Source organism: Engraulis encrasicolus, chromosome 3 (genome assembly GCF_034702125.1).
Source record: "Engraulis encrasicolus isolate BLACKSEA-1 chromosome 3, IST_EnEncr_1.0, whole genome shotgun sequence".
Taxonomy (NCBI): Eukaryota; Metazoa; Chordata; class Actinopteri; order Clupeiformes; family Engraulidae; genus Engraulis; species Engraulis encrasicolus.
Genome location: NC_085859.1, coordinates 24,543,372 through 24,562,775, shown reverse-complemented (window position 1 = coordinate 24,562,775; position 19,404 = coordinate 24,543,372). Strand labels below are relative to the sequence as shown.

Genomic DNA, 19,404 nt, shown 5'->3' with positions numbered 1-19,404 from the left:
CTGACTGATAGTGGCCTGCTCAAAGAGCTCCTGCGGGTTAAGGGGGGGCATTACCCCCATAATCTTACCTGCATTTTTAATAAGTCTTGAGATTTCTGCCCTGTGTTTAACTGTGAGATTGCCAAACCAGCTGGTAATCCCATAACGGAGAACGTTTGGGATTGTGGCTCTTATAGAAGATTGTGGCTCTATAGAAGATTAACATTATGTTTTTACACACTCCAAAGACTCTGAGCCTGCGCAAAAAATGGAGACGCTGGTGTATCCTGGCACAGACATTGGTGACCTGGGTGCGCCAGCTAAGGTCGCTATCTATATGTACACCCAGGTACTTAAAAGTTTTAACCTGTTCAATGGCCTGGCCATGCACAGCCACTGCACCCTGGCCACAGAGGGATTTGGGGTCTACCACCATCTCTACTGTTTTTTTAGTATTGATGTGTAGTAAGTGTGAATCACACCAATCAACAAATGTATCTATAGCTGTTTGGTGGCTGTTTACCTTATCATTATCATTTTTAGAGAGCAGGCTAAGAATAACAGTATCTACTAGATTGATACTTAGATTGATTTGTTGACGAGACCTTTCGGAAGGTATTATTCAGTTCTTTTGGTTAATGGAAAAAACACAAAGTCTTTGTCTCGTCGCTATCAGTACGACACAGTTGGATTCCCGGCAAAGGCCACCCGTGGTTCCCACACATGGCGCCCGTTTTATTGGGATTCAGCAAATGTTTGTGCATGCAAATGACTTTGACCTGGTTGGAAGCGGCACGCTACGGGGACTTAAAATAGAACCTGAAGATACGGGATCGGCCTTTAGGGTTGCAACGCGAGCTGCTGTTAAGCGTTGGTTTTTTTTTTTTAAAGAAGGGATGGGGTAAACCGAGCTGTGGGGAGATATGCAGCATAGCGTAGGGCATTGCTCACTGTGGGCGATGAGTTGGTGATATGTGGTAGAGGGTTCAGAGGTCATTCACTTTACCAGGTTTGTGCACATGTGTAGCCATCCTGCGCTACTGTCGCGATTGCTCAGTTGTCATCCATTGAAATGTTACACGAAGAAAACATTAGCCTTTCTCCCAGTCATGTCAAACAAGTTGAGTTGTGAAGCAAAGTTGGTATCTACGACGACTGATTTCAGGCCGAAAACAGTGCTGTGTATGTAGTATATGTCCATGCCACCGAATGCAATTTATACCTGCTGCATATGCATTGAATTGGAAGAGTCACGCCACATGAAAAAGGCCCATCATGGAAACAAAACTCTGGGGGGCCTAATCGGGCTGGGCATGGGCATGTCTCATCATGAGAGGAAGATACCGGACCAATACCAAGAGGGACAAGAGTGTGCGGCATCTTCCTCTCTGAAAGTGATCTTGCACCAGCTACCTGCAAAACCTCTGGTGTGCGTTGGTTTCCTCTTCCACACATGTCTCACCATGACCATATGTCCTATTATCAGGTTTATCCAGAGTCTATGACCATTATAGCACAATGCTGATTCAACCCCTACAGGCTTGTTCTGGCAGTTGTCACCCAAATAAAATATTAAGCAATAAGTATTAAGAAAACATTAAGGAAAGAACATTCCGAAAATATGAAGGAAACAAGAGAGATGTCTGACGCCCTTGGACCTGGTCATGCGAATGGGCATGTGGTCGTGAAAAGCACAAAATATGTCCAATGTCAGCATTTTACATTCATTAACTCCTACACTTATAATTGATGCAATTTGTCTAATGTTTGTCTAATGTCTAATGTCTGAGCACCTGGTGTTTGTATAGTCAGCCAATACAATGTTAGCAGAAAAGGTCACAGGTTGTTTGAAGGTCAAGGAAACGTTTGAGACTGTACACAATGCTGTGTTAGGACTGCATACTGTGGGTTTTGAGTGCAAGGCAGAGTACAGTAATTCACCATTGTGTTCATTACAGGATACAACACAGCATATCGCATAAATCAATCATCAAGCATGTGTCACGTAGGTCACGCCACCCTGTTGGCCAGACAAAGCATTTTTTATAACCACCCAAGGGTAGACTAACAGCACCGGACTATATTAGACTTTGTCAGAAGCCCACCTGCTGTACAGTACTCAAGAGTGTGTTGAGTGGCCTGGAAGCATGCTGGACTTCCTGCCTCTGAAACATCTGTTTCCTGTGGGCCGTTTTTTTTATTTCTTCTGTCCAGAGGGGCAGGCCATTAAATACGCCTGGTTCCTGCAATTCAGGGATTTATGGGGTGATATGAACTCATAGAGTGTCATAAGGTCAGTTTGGTGTCCGACTCACGCAGTGTTTCCCGCAGAACATTTGTTAGTCAAGGTGGCTGTGGGAGACATGTGACTATGATAACATTGGAAAGGCTAGGTTCTATGAAACATGATATATGACACCCCCCCCCCCCCACCCCGGAAAAAAAAAGAAATAGCTTGCCCATTTTTTATTAAACAACTTTAGAAATCATTTTTACGATACAAAATCTAAATCTCATTAGGGGACTTATAGTCAAGGTGGTTGGTGTTTGTTGTCAAGGTGGCCTAAACTGTACAGTGAGGGGGGAAAGCCTGTTCACTGGGGCCTCATTTCCTCTTCCTCCTCCTCCTCCTCAGGTGATGAAGGGCAACGATAATTCCTACACCTCTGTGATCAAGGACCTGCACCCCCCCATCGTGGCGCGCTACATACGCGTCATCCCCGTCACCACTGTGTCCACCACTGTGTGTATGAGAGTGGAGCTCTACGGATGCCCATGGACTGGTGAGAGAATTCAACCGATTGCACGTTGACCCCATAATATGTACTCTTCGTATAGTCGCAGTAGGCTTACTGTGCGTTACGTTTGCAGACACAGTCATTGGTTGGCTAATAAACATTCCGTTGTGAAGAACGTTATAAGAATCCTCCTGTGTAAATGTTATATAGACGTGTAGATATTATTTCTTTTTAAACAATAGAAAGCGTTAGTGACCGTTTTATTTTGTTATTCAGGGTGTGTGTAGACATGTGAAAAATATTGTTGTGACATGTTGGACAGCTTTTTGTCATCAACAAATTCTCCAAAGTATTGATATGCTCAATATTGTCGACGTGTATATTGTTTTTGTTCATGTTGCTATGGACACATTGTTCTGTACTCTGAACTGTTGAGATGTTGATGCACGTCGTCGCCAATGAACCCTGCCCCCTAGTGGTCCCTCTGTGCAACTCAACTCCACCCAGCGTGATTTGTTATGACTTATGACATGATTACACAAGTCTCCGGGCTGGAAGTTGGAACTGTGACTGCTAAGTAATTGGATCCCAGTGTAGACGAAACAACAATATTCCCTTTTTGGAGCCAGCAAAATTGTTCTGTCGGAGCATGTTCCGTCTGCTAGAACCTCAAACGTATCCCCCCCTTCCTCCCTTTGGTTCTTCTCTCTCTCCCTCACTGAACCACTGGCATCCCGTCCATCACTTTTTCTGTTTTCTTCCCTCCTTTCCCTGTCATTCACTGTGTCTCAATTTCTCTGTCAACTATAACTGTAACTGACTTCTGTCACCGTAACAGACTTCATGTACCCCAGTTCGCTTTAGCATTGAATTGAAGGATTTAATATACTGTACCTAAGCATAGCAGATAGTCATTATAATTGTTGAAGTGAAATTAAATTACCAAGGTCCACCCGTGTAATCAATATTAATTACTGAAATGTTCGCCTGTCGCCTTATCTGTGTGTGTGTGTGTGTGTGTGTGTGTGTGTGTGTGTGTGTGTGTGTGTGTGTGTGTGTGTGTGTGTGTGTGTGTGTGTGTGTGTGTGTGTGTGTGTGTGTGTGTGTGTGTGTGTGTGTGTGTGTAGATGGCCTGACGTCCTACAGTGCCCCTGAGGGACAGGTGATGATGGCACCTGGCTACTCCGTCGCTACGCTGAATGACTCCACTTATGATGGAGTGTTTGAGCGCAGGTACGCATTCACATTCACACACGCACACACACACACACACACACACACACACACACACACACACAGAGACACACACACACACACACACACACACACACACACACACACACACACACACACACACACACACACACACACACACACACACACACACACACACACACAGGCACACACAGGCACACACGTGCACGCACACTCTGAAGAAAGAGCTGTTTACTCCATATCCACAACCACACGCTCTTGCTTGGGGCTGCAGTATCGTTGTTATTATGGTAAGACCACAGACAGATTCAATGATGCCACACGACAGCCACATGTGCTGCCAGACGATGCTCTACGATGATGCTCCCCCATTCAGTGGTTCCAGAACTGACTGTAGCATTGCTGTTCCTCTCCCCCAGCTCCTCTCCTCTCCCCCAGCATCACTGTTATTGTGGTAACACCACTGACAGATTCACTGGTGCCATAAGAAACAGCCACTTGTTGTAGTGCAGCGGTGGCCAACAGGTTTTTTTTTTTACAGTATAGGGACCACATACAGAAATGTAAGAGCCACCAAGGGATGATATGAAGACTTACATTTTAGTTGCAGTGTGTTTTAGTCTGCATACTGTATTCTTCCTCTAACAACATTAGCACACTACTTATAAATGATAGGCCTTAGTAGTGCAGTATGCACAACAGCATTTTTACTATTATAATACCACATTTGTTAAGGGCCACCTTTGCAAGTGTAAAAGGGCCACCTTCACAAATGTAAAAAAAAACGCATCCCTGCACCTAATTTATGTCCCCTCCACTTTCCGAACCCAACCAACATCCCTGCTATGGTAGTTAACTTTTCAGTGGCTACGTTTACATGACGTTTTTTAATTCAGAATGAAGTAGTTCCCTGGAGTTGACTTTCATCTTTCTTTTAATTCCAAATTGTGAAGAGTTTACATGATGTTTTCAAAGTGGAATGAACCTTTCTTCACAATTACTGAAGTGAGAAAATTCTGAATTTAATGTCTCATGTAAACATTGTCAATGACTATTGCAGTGTTCCGCTAGTGGAATGGTGCAGGCGTACACATTATGGGCAGTGGCAGAACAATTGAACACAGGGCCCAAGGGCAAAGCACTGTTAGGGCCCCCATACGGCCTGCCACGGTCACATTAGGGCCCCCAACACCCATACAGGAGGGCCTTGGGCCCAGGGGCAAGTGCCCCTCTTGCCCCCCCTGTAGCTCCGCCCCTGCATATGGGGCTACACTCTTTTGCTGTTGCAGCATTATCCGGCTTGATATGATGTGAAGAGACTTTCAATGGGACAATGGACAGTGCAACTTTCACTTTTTCACTTTATAGGCCTCAGTGGTGCAATACATGCTGCAGTGCATAACCTCATCCTCCTCTCCTGCTCCTCTCCCCACCCACTCCCTTTTCTCTCTCTCTCTCTCTCCTCCAATTAGAAAGCTGAGTGGCGGTCTGGGGCAGCTGACGGATGGCGTGATTGGCCAAGATGACTTCCTGTCCACGCGGCAGCTGTACGTGTGGCCCGGCTACGACTATGTGGGCTGGAAGAACGACAGCCTGGGCCCCGGCTACGTGGAGATGGAGTTTGTGTTCGACCGGCAGAGGAACTTCACCTCCATGAAGGTCAGGAGAACTTATGATAGAGAGAGGAGTATGCGCACTACGCACACCATTTTTTTGTCTTTTATTTCATGGCAGAATTACATTTCAGCCATTGAGGTCTTCTTCAGATTCTCTACAAACTGGCATCTGAAGAGGACCTCCATCGAGTGAATCGACCGAACTATTGAATCGTTAACAAATATCGTGAGATCAATTTTGAATGAAAATGTCATGATATTGATTTTTCTCATTATCGAGCAGCCCTAGTGGAAACCATTTCGCCCTCTCAACATTAGGCTTCATTCACTCCACATTAAGCTTGTAGTTTTTTTATTTATTTAACCAATTACTGCTGTTTAGTTGTGTTAAGTTGACCTAGACCCAGATAGATGACATCAGGGTCTCAATGGTCTTCTGATTGACCCCTTCCCGAAATAATACTTCCTGGTCCTTGCAAATGGTTTGCTGTAGCTGTAGTACCTGACATCTCTCTCTCTCCCTCTCTCACCCACAGGTGCACAGTAACAACATGTTCTCTCGTGGCGTGAAGATCTTCTCGGCGGTCGAGTGCTGGTTTAAGCCCCGCCTCATTGCCGACTGGGAGGCCGAGCCGGAGGAGTTCCGCACAGTTCTGGACGACCGGAACCCGAGCGCCCGCTATGTCACGGTGCCGCTAGGCCGGCGGTTGGCCAAGGCTATCCGCTGCCGATTCCACTTCGCCGATACCTGGATGATGTTCAGCGAAATCTCCTTCCACTCTGGTAAATGTAGTGTACTGTAGTAATCATAAAAATACAGCTATTACTGATAAGAACAACAGTAACAGTAACGTAATATATAATATAATATATAGTAATAATAATATAGTAACAATAATATGAACATGGGTGATGTTCTGCGAGATCACCTTCCCCTGTGGTAAATCACAATTTGATAGTGTAGTAATAATACAGAAATAATAATAATTAACCCTTTATAACCGTACTGTTACCGAAATTCTTTAGTTTAGTCTTTTCAGCAATGAGTAACAGGCTGGCCGACGGGCCAATCTGCGCAAAGAGGCTACTACTTCGACGACATTTACGACTACTGTCAATCAGTGTTCACGCTAGAATTCTTACTGGCCGGACAAGTGGCCGGCTGTATTACAGAATACCGGACATTTGAAATATCTAACGGACCTTCCCTAATATAACCAAACACACACTCCCTAATGGGTCAAAGTGTAGTAAATTGGTCTTTTCTGCCAGCAAAACTTAAATTTCACTAGCATTTGGCCAGTTGGCTGGTGTTAATTTAGAGCCCTGCTTGTATGCACGGGCCGGGGAGTAGGCCTAAACACGCGCTCTCTTTCACACACCCGAGAGCTCGAACTGAAAGAGAGAAAAAAATAGCCAGCCAACGTGCTGTGCGCAGATCCCTAAATTATCAACTGAAACAGTGTTTTATCAGCAAACCCGAAGAGGATTTCCCTACTCAAATTGGGTAACGAGGTGATGACTGTAGGCTAATGGTAGTGCAGGCTACCGGTATCGACGCTACTGAAATTTGAATTGTATTGCGTTGTGTTCCTGCGCTCTCGAAAGTAATGGAATTGACACGTTCTGTACGACGCTCTATATATGGGCTACACGTTTTGGCCGGTGATGAAAACAGTTATAAAGCCCTGCATGCACTTTCACTGGGACTTCTCGTGAGTCCATCATTTTCTTGAATGTTTAACTTGACCCTCTGTAGCCTACCATTTTTCAGCAGAGGTCAAAGTGAAAATGATGCAATGCTGCGATGCTGCGATGCTGCTCATGCCATTGAGTCCCAAACAGTTACGCTTGACTTCGCAACTGGGCATGAAACGGTTTTGCAAATGCAATGCCCTTTGTTGTGTTCACTGATATATTGGTAAAAACAGCCTACAAAAAAACAGAATCGTTCCTCGACAGCACAGCAGCCAGCGTGAGTCAAGTGATTATTGTTAAGCATAATGTGATTGGGGACAACGACGCTGGGGACGAGAGCGCAAGCAATATTGCGTGCTGTTTATAACAAGTTCATTTACATACGATATTTTCAGCTTTGTTCAGTTTCATATTAGGCCTACTGGTGTTTTGTAACTTTAAGTAGGCCTATTTAAAATGAGCTAATATTATTTACTGACTAATTCTAGTCATTTTTTGTCGTCGGACATTTTGTCTGATCACATTTTATTTTGGCGGTCATTCATGCGTGCAAACGGCCAATGTCCGGCCACAGCCGGCTAACGTGAACCCTGCTGTCAATACTACTGCTACTACTACTACTAACACTACTACTACCATACACACACTGTGCTGTATGTACAGGTAGACCCATAAGGAAATGAATCTGTGTCAAACAGTTGAGTTGTGATAGTAAGTGAACTGTCCCTGTCCCTCCACAGCTCATAACATGATCCTCACCCAGACCACTGCTATGACGCCTGCCTGGCCCAAGACATCCAGCTCCCAGCCCACCACACTGGGAACTGGTACAGGTAACGTAACAAACCATACCCACAACTCTCATACATAAAGTTCTAGAAAGTCTCTGCGAAATGGCAACATTCTAAGCATGGCATACTGTTAATTCATGATCAACATTATTTATTGTTTACTTGACAGCACTTTGGTAATGTGTTCCAATAAAATCACTATTCACAATTACAATTCACTATCACAATTTTAACACTATATAAAATCATACACATTTGGATACAGTACGTAAGAATCAGCTTGTGTCCTTTCCTCACAGTAGACCGTGTATGTGTAGAAAGACTCTCTACACTCAGTTTTAAATTGCTTGCTGTGTCTCTGGAGTTAACCAATTAGATGGAGCTCTACTTCAGGGCTGTCCTTGTGTGACTGTGTCTTTGTTTGTCTGCTATGTAGCTATAGTAATAACAATACTTCTACCTAAAATCGGAAAATGATCCATTAGTGATGGAACTCTTGTATATGACAGATCTTGCTCTAGTTGTCTCTATGTGAGTTTGGTGCTTTGTTTGTGTCTTGTCTGTAATGAATAATAACAACAGAAAGAGAGAAAGATAGTGAGACTGAAACAGTTAAAGGGGTATGCCACTATTTTGGGGCTTAATACAGTTAAAATCGTTGGCTGGGGTTTATAAAGGTGCTACAATGCTACACGGATCCATTGACTTTCACTAGCTTAGCGACATATTCCTTCTTTTAACTTGTCTTAAAGCAAGACAACGGCTTACATGAAAAATAAGACACTTTACCACCTTTATAAACCCTGGCCAATGATTTTAACTGTATTAAGCCCCAAAATAGTGGCATACCCCTTTAACACAAACCACATCTATGTAATTACTTATTTCCAGCTCTAACAAATTCAATCACTTTGGCCCAAGCTAACTATGTTTGTGTGTGTCCCCTGTGTTGTTGTTGTGTCCTGTGTAGCCATAACAACGTGGAAGCCAGAGGTGCCTGAGGACAGCAGCACCTCCATTTTGATAGGTTGCCTGGTAACCATCATCCTGCTGCTGGTGGTCATCATTGTGCTGATCCTGTGGTGCCAGTATGTCTGCAAGGTCCTGGAGAAGGTACGTGCTTCTGGTCATACTGTAGATATACTCTGCCCACAAAAAGTCAAACTAAAAGAAAAGAAAGCATGGTTTAAACTTACAAAAGTTAGTGTCGTGAGTCGTGACAGCCTGGCTTTTGTAAATTGACATTCCCATACCTATTATTTTAAGTTTGGTCTACTTACAAAAGCCAGGCAGCCCAGACACTAACTTTTGTAAGTTTGAACCAAGGTTTATTTTTTTACAGTGTAGGGATTCATTTTTTGGTAATTGGCTTTGTATACAGTATAGAGACAAAAGCAAGTTGGGCGGCGAGAGGCAATTTGAAAGATACGAGTGACAGTTTTTTTTTTAGTTGATCTTTAGCAAATATTATGATATACTTGCATTCTGCTTTTAATGGAACCAGCTCTGTCACTTTTTTCGCTCATGTCATCCTTGCTCTGTATTAGTCCAGTGACGTAGCTTTTGATGTGTTCGGTTCGTGCAGTAAGTGTTTTTAGCCCCATAATGCACGCTGCAATAGTCATTGAAAAGTTAACTACCATAGCACTACCAAAGAAAGTGGATGTAAGAAGAAGCGTCATTTTGTTTCTTTTCCGGTATCCACTTTATGTCGGGTGAACGCCCCCTTAGGAGACCTTCGGTTAGGAGACCTTCGGAGTCCTGAGGTTGAGAATCAATGAAGTCCCCTTAGCGCTGTAGATGGCGGTAGCGCACGTCTTGCGCAAACACCTCCAAAAGAGAAGAAGAAGTAGGGGACAACGCCCCCTTAGGAGACCCAACTTGAGCACACGCTTTTGCATTGAGTGGGCGTGTTTTGCGATATCTTGTTCTGATTCAGTATTTTTGGTACTACTCTACTATGACAAAACACAGGGCCTTTAGTAATGTACCATTACTTAAACACCCCCATTCTGCTAACAACCACTGTAACACTGTGTCTTCAATGAGTTAATTTGCCCTCCTCAGGCCCCGCGGCGTATCCTGGAGGAGGAGGTGACGGTGCGCCTGTCGTCCTGCAGCGACACCATCATCCTGCAGACGCCCCCCGTGCCCCCCCGCGTCGCCTCCCAGCCCGACCCCCCCCACTATGAGCGCGTCTTCCTGCTCGACCCCCAGTACCAGGATCCCGCCGCCCTCAGGAAGCTGCCCGAGGTCTCGCAGAGTGCTGAGGACTCAGGTGAGTAGAACGCACTCGAATAAACAATTTAAAGGTTGCACTGTGTAGTAGTGGCGTGCATTGGCACTGCCCTTTCAATACGATTCGATTTCGTTTCGGGAGGTAACGATTTGATTCAAATCGATTCAGTCCGATTCTATGATGCACTTTATGATTCTACAGGTGAGTAGAACACACTCATGCGAACTCCTCAACTCGACTCATCTACACCACTCTACACTACACTACGCTACACTACACTACACTACACTCACTACTCTAGACTACACTACACTGCACTATTTTCACAACTCTCACACTAAATCACCTCCACTCAATCTGTCTCAAACTTTTATTGTCCACAGACATGAGAGATAAATTATGACTTAGAATTCCCACAGGATTGGCAAAGTGTGTACAACATCATCTAATAACATATCTGAAACCCTTAAAGGGATGTAATAAACAAGCATTATACTCCATGACACAGAACACAACACAACAAAGAAATGAAGTGACAGAAAGCCATGACACTATATTAGTGAAAAAAACAAGCTACAAAGGGTAGGGGTCAAGGGGGTGGTTGTTAGGGAAAGAGGAAGTGCTGAAGAGATAAACATAGCTAGTTTCAGTTCAGCTTTTTTGACCGCGGGATGACAAACTTATCTGGACACAGGGGAGGTCTGAGTTGGACACCTATATTTATAGCCTTCTATTACTGAGAACAGTTCATTTCCCATGGACCTCCTTTTTAATGTGTAGGCCATATTTCTGCCTTACAAAGCAAAAAGGCAGTAACTGCGCAGAGCTCAAAACTGAGTCAGTTGACTTTAAAATGATGCTGCAATCCAGTATAAGTGGTTTTTGGGATATTACTGAAATGTGACAGTTTTGTTACTTTATATTACCACCCTTTTTCCAAATCAATCATTTTATTTATCTGTAGACTTTGATGGCATTAAAGTTATAGTTAGTCATTTTAAACAGCAATGCAGTTATTGCCTCTTTGCTTTGTAGGGCAGATTTACAGTATATCAATGCTGCAAAATACGCGCACACACACACACACACACACACGCATGCACGTATGCACATATGGTATGCACGCACGCACACGCGCACACAATACAGTAACAACACACACAGCGTACATATGGAAATGTAGTTGTTTTAAATGTTATTGTACATTGTTAAAGTAATTGTAATTTTATTTAACTTAAGTCTGCACTTTTGTAGGTTTGGTTGTAGAATGTATAGGTGTCATGGTAACACTTCCACCTTTGTGTTCTGTGTGGGTGGCAGATGAGTCTGGCATCGTTCTCTACAATACACTACACCAGTGTTTCTCAACAGGGGTGCCGGGGCACCCTGGGGTGCCGCAGGCCTCCCTCAGGGGTGCTGCGGAAACGTGGCTGATAAATAAATTATGTAATATAATACATATCTGTCTAAATTGATGTCTAAATCAGTGGAATCTTTCATCCGCCAATCACGCACAATAAAGTAAATATAGGTCTCCCCAGTCAGCTGCAACTTCGAACGTAGGTCGTGTGACGTCTCCAAATGTGTTACTTTTCTAAGCTTGTGTGGTATCGGATGGGGTGCCATGTTACGGCTTGTTGGTTTGGGGTGTCTTGGAATTTTTCATGAATTGAAAGGGTGCCTCGCCTAAAAAAAGGTTGAGAAACAATACCCTACACAAACACACTGTATGGGGAGTACACATAGTTGGAGCCACTTTCCCCCCTAGTCCATGCATATATCACACAATTTTCACAAGACTGCCAAGGTGTTTCAAGCGGGACCTTGCAAGGAACAATCATTGTTCAGTCAGAGTTCAGAAAACATGGTCCAGAATCAGGGGCTTCTACTGCACAGTATGCAATACAATTCAAAATCTATTTCATGTCTTACTACATCTTACTGCTCCATCCTGGCAAATGCATTCTATCCGCGCAGTAACATGTAAATGAGTTTTTAAAGGTGCACTGTGTAGGATGGTGGCCAGAGTAGGTATTGCAACTATGCTGTTCATTGAAACTGTGCTGCCTATTGCCAAATTTGATCTTTTCACGAATAGTTACTAAATAGTAAACAAATATTTACTATTACAGTACATTTTGCAGCTAAAATGTCTATGTATGGAAATTCAAATTGACGGACATAGAGAATATCCACTTTTTCACGTATGACAAATACAATTTTCCCAGAAATTTGATAGAATTTGATTGTGATGGTAAGTATTTGGAAGTATTTGTGAAAAATGTAACATTTGTGAATGGGCAGCATGAGTTCTGGAAAGAAAATGCTAAAAATATTACACAGTGTACCTTTAAAATAGCATAGTATGGTTGAGCATGCATGCAGTCTTTGTTCGGCATGTCTTTCTGTCTGTCTGTCTGTCTGTCTGTCTGTCTGTCTGTCTGTCTGTCTGTCTGTCTGTCTGTCTGTCTGTCTGTCTGTCTGTCTGTATATGACATTTCCAGCAGACACCTCTGGTCTCAGAGCCAGACTTGTCTCTGCATTCTCTCCCTCTCTCTCTCTCTCTCTCTCTCTCTCTCTCTCTCTCTCTCTCTCTCTCTCTCTCTCTCTCTCTCTCTCTCTCTCTCTCTCTCTCTCTCTCTCTCTCTCTCTCTCTCTCTACTTGCTAATCCCTCAAAACATCTTTCTGAAGACATACAAGAATGCAGTGCATGCTGACTTGAAAAAAAGCTTGAGTTTCTCTCTCTCTCCTTTTCTCTGCTTTTTTTCTTTTTTTCTCTCTGTCCATCTTCTCACCCTTTCCAGCTCTCTGCATCGTCCTTCTGCCCTCTTGCTTGTAAATGCTGTATTCTGACCTAAGAGCTCTTCCTGACACCCCAGTGCATGAAATACATGCCCTGTCTCATGGTAAGACTTTATGCATTACTTTGTCTTTTCATATTTTGACACCCTAAAATCCCTAGTGTTTTTGCAGGAAGCCATTCTGATGTTATGATGATAAGAGAAACGGTTTTGTGTTATGGTCACTAATAAATATGTTGTATTCACAAATAGAATGTGTTGTATGCCTTTTATGGAAGCATAAATGCAGCATATTTCAATTGAGAACGTAATCTCCAATAGGCATTTCTTAAAGACATTACCTTTCAAAATAACCTTAATCAGTACCTTCCTTACCTTTCTCCTCTCCTCTCCTCTCCTCTCCTCTCCTCTCCTCTCCTCTCCTCTCCTCTCCTCTCCTCCTCTTTTACCCTTCTCTGACTCTCTCTCCCCTCTCTCCTCTCTCCTGTCTCCTCTCTCCTCTCTCCTCTCTCTCTCCCCTCTCTCCTCTCTCCTCTCCCCTTTCCCCTCTCCACTTTCCCCTTTCACCTCTCCTCTCCTCTTCTCTCCTCTCCTGTCCTCTCCTCTCCTCTCCTCTCCTCTTCTCTCCTCTTCTCTTCTCTTCTCTTCTCTTCTCTTCTCTTCTCTTCTCTTCTCTTCTCTCCTCTCCTCTCCTCTCCTCTTTCCTCTTTTCCTCTCCTCTCCTGTCCTCTCCTATCCTCTCCCATCCTCTCCCATCCTCTCCTCTGCTCTCCTCTCCCCTCCTCTCCTCTCCTATCCTCTCCCATCCTCTCCTCTGCTCTCCTCTCCTCTCCCCTCCTCTCCTCTCCTCCTCTTTTACCCTTCTCTGACTCTCTCTCCCCTCTCTCCTCCCCCCCCTTCTCCTTCTCCAGTCCTAGGAGGTGGCTACGCGGAGCCCGATGTGACCCAGTGCACGCCACACCAGTGTTTCCAGAGCAGCGTACCACACTACGCCGAAACGGACATCGTGAGCCTGCAGGGCGTGACGGGCAGCAACATGTACGCCGTGCCCGCCCTCACCGTCGACTCGCTCACGCGCAAGGACATCTCCGTGGCCGAGTTCCCCCGCGAGCAGCTGATCTTCCGAGAGAAGCTCGGAGAGGGACAGTTTGGAGAGGTACGCACACAGTACTGCAAGTATACATACAAAATGACATGCTGTACAAACACATATAGGTACATCTCCATACACTCTCTCTTACAAAAACACATACACTACATATGAAGAGTTCAGATGCAAAACCCCCTAAGTGCCATTTCAGAAAATAATCTTAATTCATTTTTATTTAATTCAAAGCTATCAAAATTGCATATTTTTTATTTTATTTATGTAAGATAACTATTTATATGTATTATCAAGTACTTGAATGTAAACCAAACCAACAACGGGGTTCTCTGAAAATATAGAAGTGCAGGTGTTCAGAAATGGAGTTAGGGGGTTTTGCATCTGAACTCTTCATATACACTGTTGACTCCTGCGCACACAAGGACGTCTTTGGGCACAAGGACAACAGCTTGTCATCTGAGAGAACCTTGGGGTGGGACAGTTTGGAGAGGTCAGGGAAGGTTGCTGTCATAGGCCACAGACACACACACAGACGTACTGCTTGTATACTGTATATGCATTGGCAGACACACACACAGCATACACACACACACACACACACACACACACACACACACACACACACACACACACACACACACACACACACACACACACACACACACACACACACACACACACACACACACACACGCCACATACACACACACACACACACACACACACACACACACACACACACACACACACACACACACACACACACACACACACACACACACACACACACACACACACACACACACACACACACACACACGCCACATACACACACACGCCACATGCGTGTACGTGCCTCACATACATCGATCTCAAACTGAACACTGCTCATATAGCTCCTAACTCTGTAAAATGACCAGTATTGCTGTCACAGTTTCAACACAATTAGGATTATGTTAGAAGAATCATACCTCATCTGTCAAACCTAATCTCTCACATGCTTGACCCTGAAATTGTAAAACATTTTTTTACTGTGGAGAAAGACAAATATCTCCACCCTTTTCCATTCACGCACGACATACACAATGTTTATTTTTTATAAGCTGGTAATCCATGTCGGCACTGCCTTGGGTAGAGCTTATATGAAAGCCGATGTCTCATAAAAGTAATACAGAATTTAAACCCGAGTGTCATCAGTCAAAGCTGTATAACTACACCACAGCAGATCCGACTCCAAGAGCTTATGTAATGACGCACTTGAGGGGCTTCACAAACACGCAGTAATTAAATCTTGCCGGAGAAGAATATTTACCTGCCGGATATTGTTCTCTTCTCTCTTTCTGTCTCTTGATCTCTTTCTGTCTCCTCCCTTCATCTCCTCCTTTCTCCTTTTCCCTCTCGCACGCTGTCTTTCATTCTTGTGTATATCACTGTCCTTTACCCTCTCTTTCTTCGTCTCTCTCTCTCCCTCTCTCTCTCTCTCTGCTTCTCTGTCTCTCTCTCTCTCTTTGCTTTGTCCTTTGTTATCTTCACACTGGTAATCGTTGTTATGAATATGTGCTTTAATCGTTTTCACATGGCACTGGCCTTGTGTGACCCGGAGGGAATATTATATTGCATTGTGTTCAGCTGACACACTCATCCAAAACAGCTTGAAAGTGTATCTGGTCCCCCATTGGAGCAAAGTGGCGCTACAGGCCTTAAGGCCACTTCATCCCTGGATGATTGGGGAGGACGGGCAGTCATTTGTTTGTCTAGGTGGGTGTGGGTTAGCCGGTATCAGACACATGTGACTATCGTTATTGGAAAGACTGTGCTCTGCAGTTTCGAAGTAAATATCTAATGTTTTATTTTTGCTGAAACAACTTCTCTTTTCAGGAGGACCTAGTCAAGGTGGTAGCTAGGTCCCCACCCTGGACCCCTACCAGTTCGCATACCGAGCCAAGCGATCCACGGAGGATGCAATCTGCTCTGCCCTCCATCCAGCCCTCACCCACTTGGACAATAAAGACTCATATGTGAGAATGCTGTTCATTGACTTCAGCTCAGCATTCAATACCATAATACCACAACAACTCATCAGGAAACTGGACAAACTAGGTTTCAGCACCTCCCTCTGCAACTGGCTGCTGGACTTCCTGATGCAGAGACCACAAGCAGTACGGGTAGGGAATAACACCTCAAGCACCCTGACCCTGAGCACGGGGGCTCCGCAAGGTTGTGTTCTCAGCCCCCTGCTGTTCACGCTGCTGACACATGACTGCACAACGACCCACAGCACTAACCATCTAGTGAAGTTTGCGGATGATACAACACTGGTGGGCCTCATCACTAAGGGCGATGAGACCCACTACAGAGAAGAAGTAGACCTGCTGGCCAGATGGTGCAAAGACAACAACCTCCTGCTGAATGTCAACAAGACCAAGGAGATTGTTGTCAACTTTCAGAGGGTCCAAAAACAACTGCCACCACTGACCATCGACGGTGATGCTGTGGAGAGAGTGAGCAGCACCAAGTTCCTTGGAGTGCACATCAGCGACGACCTCTCTTGGACCACCAACACTACATCACTGGCGAAGAAGGCCCATCAGCGTCTCTACTTCTTGCGCAAACTAAAGAAGGCAAGTGCTACACCCTCCATCATGACAACATTCTACAGAGGAACCATAGAGAGCGTCGTGTCCAGCTGCATCACAGTGTGGGGAGGAAGCTGTACGGAGAAAAACAGGAAGACACTCCAGCGTGTTGTGAACACAGCGAAGAAGATCATTGGAGTACCACTCCCCTCCCTGCAGGACATTTACACCGCACGCCTCACCCGAAAAGCACTGATGATCATCAAAGACACAAGCCACCCTGCACACACAAACTGTTCAGCCTCCTGCCCTCTGGAAAGAGGTACAGGCGCCTCCGTTCCCGTACCACCAGGCTTGCAAGCAGCACGACGCATCAAGCAATCAAGATACTGAACACTCAACCCACTCTCCCTTCACTGTCAGCCTCTAGCCAGCCAGGCCACTGACAACGCTCCCCCCCCTCATCCCCACCACCATATCTGCGACTGAACATTCCACCTGCACTACTACATCTGTGACTGAACTTTCAACCTGCACTAACTCAAAACATACACATGCACACACACACACACACACACACACACACACACACACACACACACACACACACACACACACACACACACACACACACACACACACACAAGCACACTGCACGTTCTGCACTAAACCCAAACATACACACACTGACACACAACTCATACTCACACACATACACACACACACACACACACACACACACACACATACACAGGTACACACACACAGACGCACACCGCACTTTCTACCTGCACTAAACACACACACACACACACACACACACACACACACACACACACACACACACACACACACACACACACACACACACGCACACACGCACACAAAACACATACAAACACACACACACACATACTGCTGCTGGTGTATTTAATAAAAACCTTTTTTTTAATTATTTATTTCTTCAAATGCTACTATTACTATGTCAGAACGCTATAAAGGACTTTTAGAAAAAAGAACAACAAAATACCTCCTCTTAATGTATGTTCTCTACAAGTCTTCTGTTGTCCAGTCTTGCACTTTAAATGTCTGTATGAGCAATGTCTACGTCCATACTGTCTATGTCCATGTATGAGTACTGTCTATGTCTATACTGTCTATGTCCTTACCTAGATTAGTCTATGTCTGCATGGGAGAGCAAGAAACGCAATTTCAAATTCTTTGTATGACCAGTGCATGTAAAGAAATTGACAATAAACTTGACTTGACTTGACTTGAGGTGTCAAGATGGCTGCTTCAACTGTAAAGTGCTGGGGGAAATCCTGATAGGAGCTGATTACTCACTCTAGCACTCTATAAGACACTAGTAACACACTAGTAACACACTAGTAATCTATGCTACAACCTATCCACTTCTTTATATCTACTCTACTGCACTACTGATCTCTACTCAGATAACATATCTGTAATAGAATGAATAACATTCTCTTCTCTTCTCTTCTCTTCTCTTCTCTTCTCTTCTCTTCTCTTCTCTTCTCTTCTCTTCTCTTCTCTTCTCTTCTCTTCTCTTCTCTTCCCCACTCTACTCTACTCTACTCTACTCTACTCTACTCTACTCTACTCTACTCTTCCCTACTCTACTCTACTCTACTCTACTCTACTCTACTCTACTCTACTCTACTCTACACTACTCTACTTTAATCCCTTCCAGGTGCACCTGTGTGAGGCGGAGGGTCTTCTGGAGTTCCTGGGCGAGGCTGCTCCTCTGCCCGAGATGGACGACAGACCCGTCATGGTGGCTGTGAAGCAGCTGAGGGCTGATGCCACCAGCACCGCCAGGTCTGTAGGCCTCTTAAGTGTACAATTCTTGCACACCACCTTTGGTCAGGTGCGTCAGAGGGAACCTCTGGGTCACCAACGTTAGAGACAAGAAAGCTCCCGCAGACTGGCCACATTCGCAGCGTTAAATAACGAACGTTAACGAGCGTTAAATAACGAGCGTTAAATAACGAGCGTTAAATAACGAGCGTTAAATAACGAGCGTTAAATAACGAGCGTTAAACACAGCATTTAATAACGACGTTTCGGTCCAAAACGCATCTACTAAACGCTGCAAATGTGGCCAGTTTGCGGGAGCTGTCTTGTCTCTAATGTTGGTCAAGCTGATAGTAAAAGGAAAGAATACCTTGGTGGGTTGAAAGTAACATTGCCTGTTGTAATAAACCCTTTTGGTTGGAGTTTCAGCCTGCAGACGTCTACTTTTACTATCAAATATGCTTTTTACTTTTTTCACTTTATTTTTTTATTTTTTTTACTTTTTTAAAACTTTTGTTCTGCGCCTGACCTTAGGAGGAGTAAGGTAGGATGTCCAAGCTCCCATGCGGAGACAGTGATAGGAGTCACAGGACAGATGTTACGCAAAGTGCAAGATAATATAGTAATGAGAGGTATTGCCCAAAATAATTTATGTTGTGAAGGTAAGGCTTGATGTAGACACACTGATACTTTATGGCATGGGTGACCCATCTGTTCCCAGTGGATTTGGCAGACTGTAATTCACAGCAAACAAACGAGATTTATGAACTTCATTAGACTTCGATTATGGTTGTTTACATTTTGCTTCATTGTTTCCTTATATGCACAAA

The 19,404-nt window shown here is 44.4% G+C and overlaps 1 protein-coding gene across 2 annotated transcripts in view; it reads left to right on the top strand.

The window, feature by feature from the left end:
- ddr2l (discoidin domain receptor family, member 2, like) overlaps nucleotides 1-19,404 on the top strand; it is a 52,399-nt gene that overhangs the window by 23,706 nt on the left and 9,289 nt on the right. For both annotated transcript variants that reach the window (XM_063195048.1, XM_063195050.1), the window contains exons 5-13: nucleotides 2,615-2,762; nucleotides 3,845-3,950; nucleotides 5,405-5,591; nucleotides 6,085-6,331; nucleotides 7,987-8,079; nucleotides 9,008-9,150; nucleotides 10,105-10,315; nucleotides 13,990-14,234; nucleotides 18,471-18,598. In XM_063195048.1, the coding sequence (XP_063051118.1) occupies nucleotides 2,615-2,762; nucleotides 3,845-3,950; nucleotides 5,405-5,591; nucleotides 6,085-6,331; nucleotides 7,987-8,079; nucleotides 9,008-9,150; nucleotides 10,105-10,315; nucleotides 13,990-14,234; nucleotides 18,471-18,598 (1,508 nt within the window). The remainder of the gene's footprint in view (nucleotides 1-2,614; nucleotides 2,763-3,844; nucleotides 3,951-5,404; nucleotides 5,592-6,084; nucleotides 6,332-7,986; nucleotides 8,080-9,007; nucleotides 9,151-10,104; nucleotides 10,316-13,989; nucleotides 14,235-18,470; nucleotides 18,599-19,404) is intronic.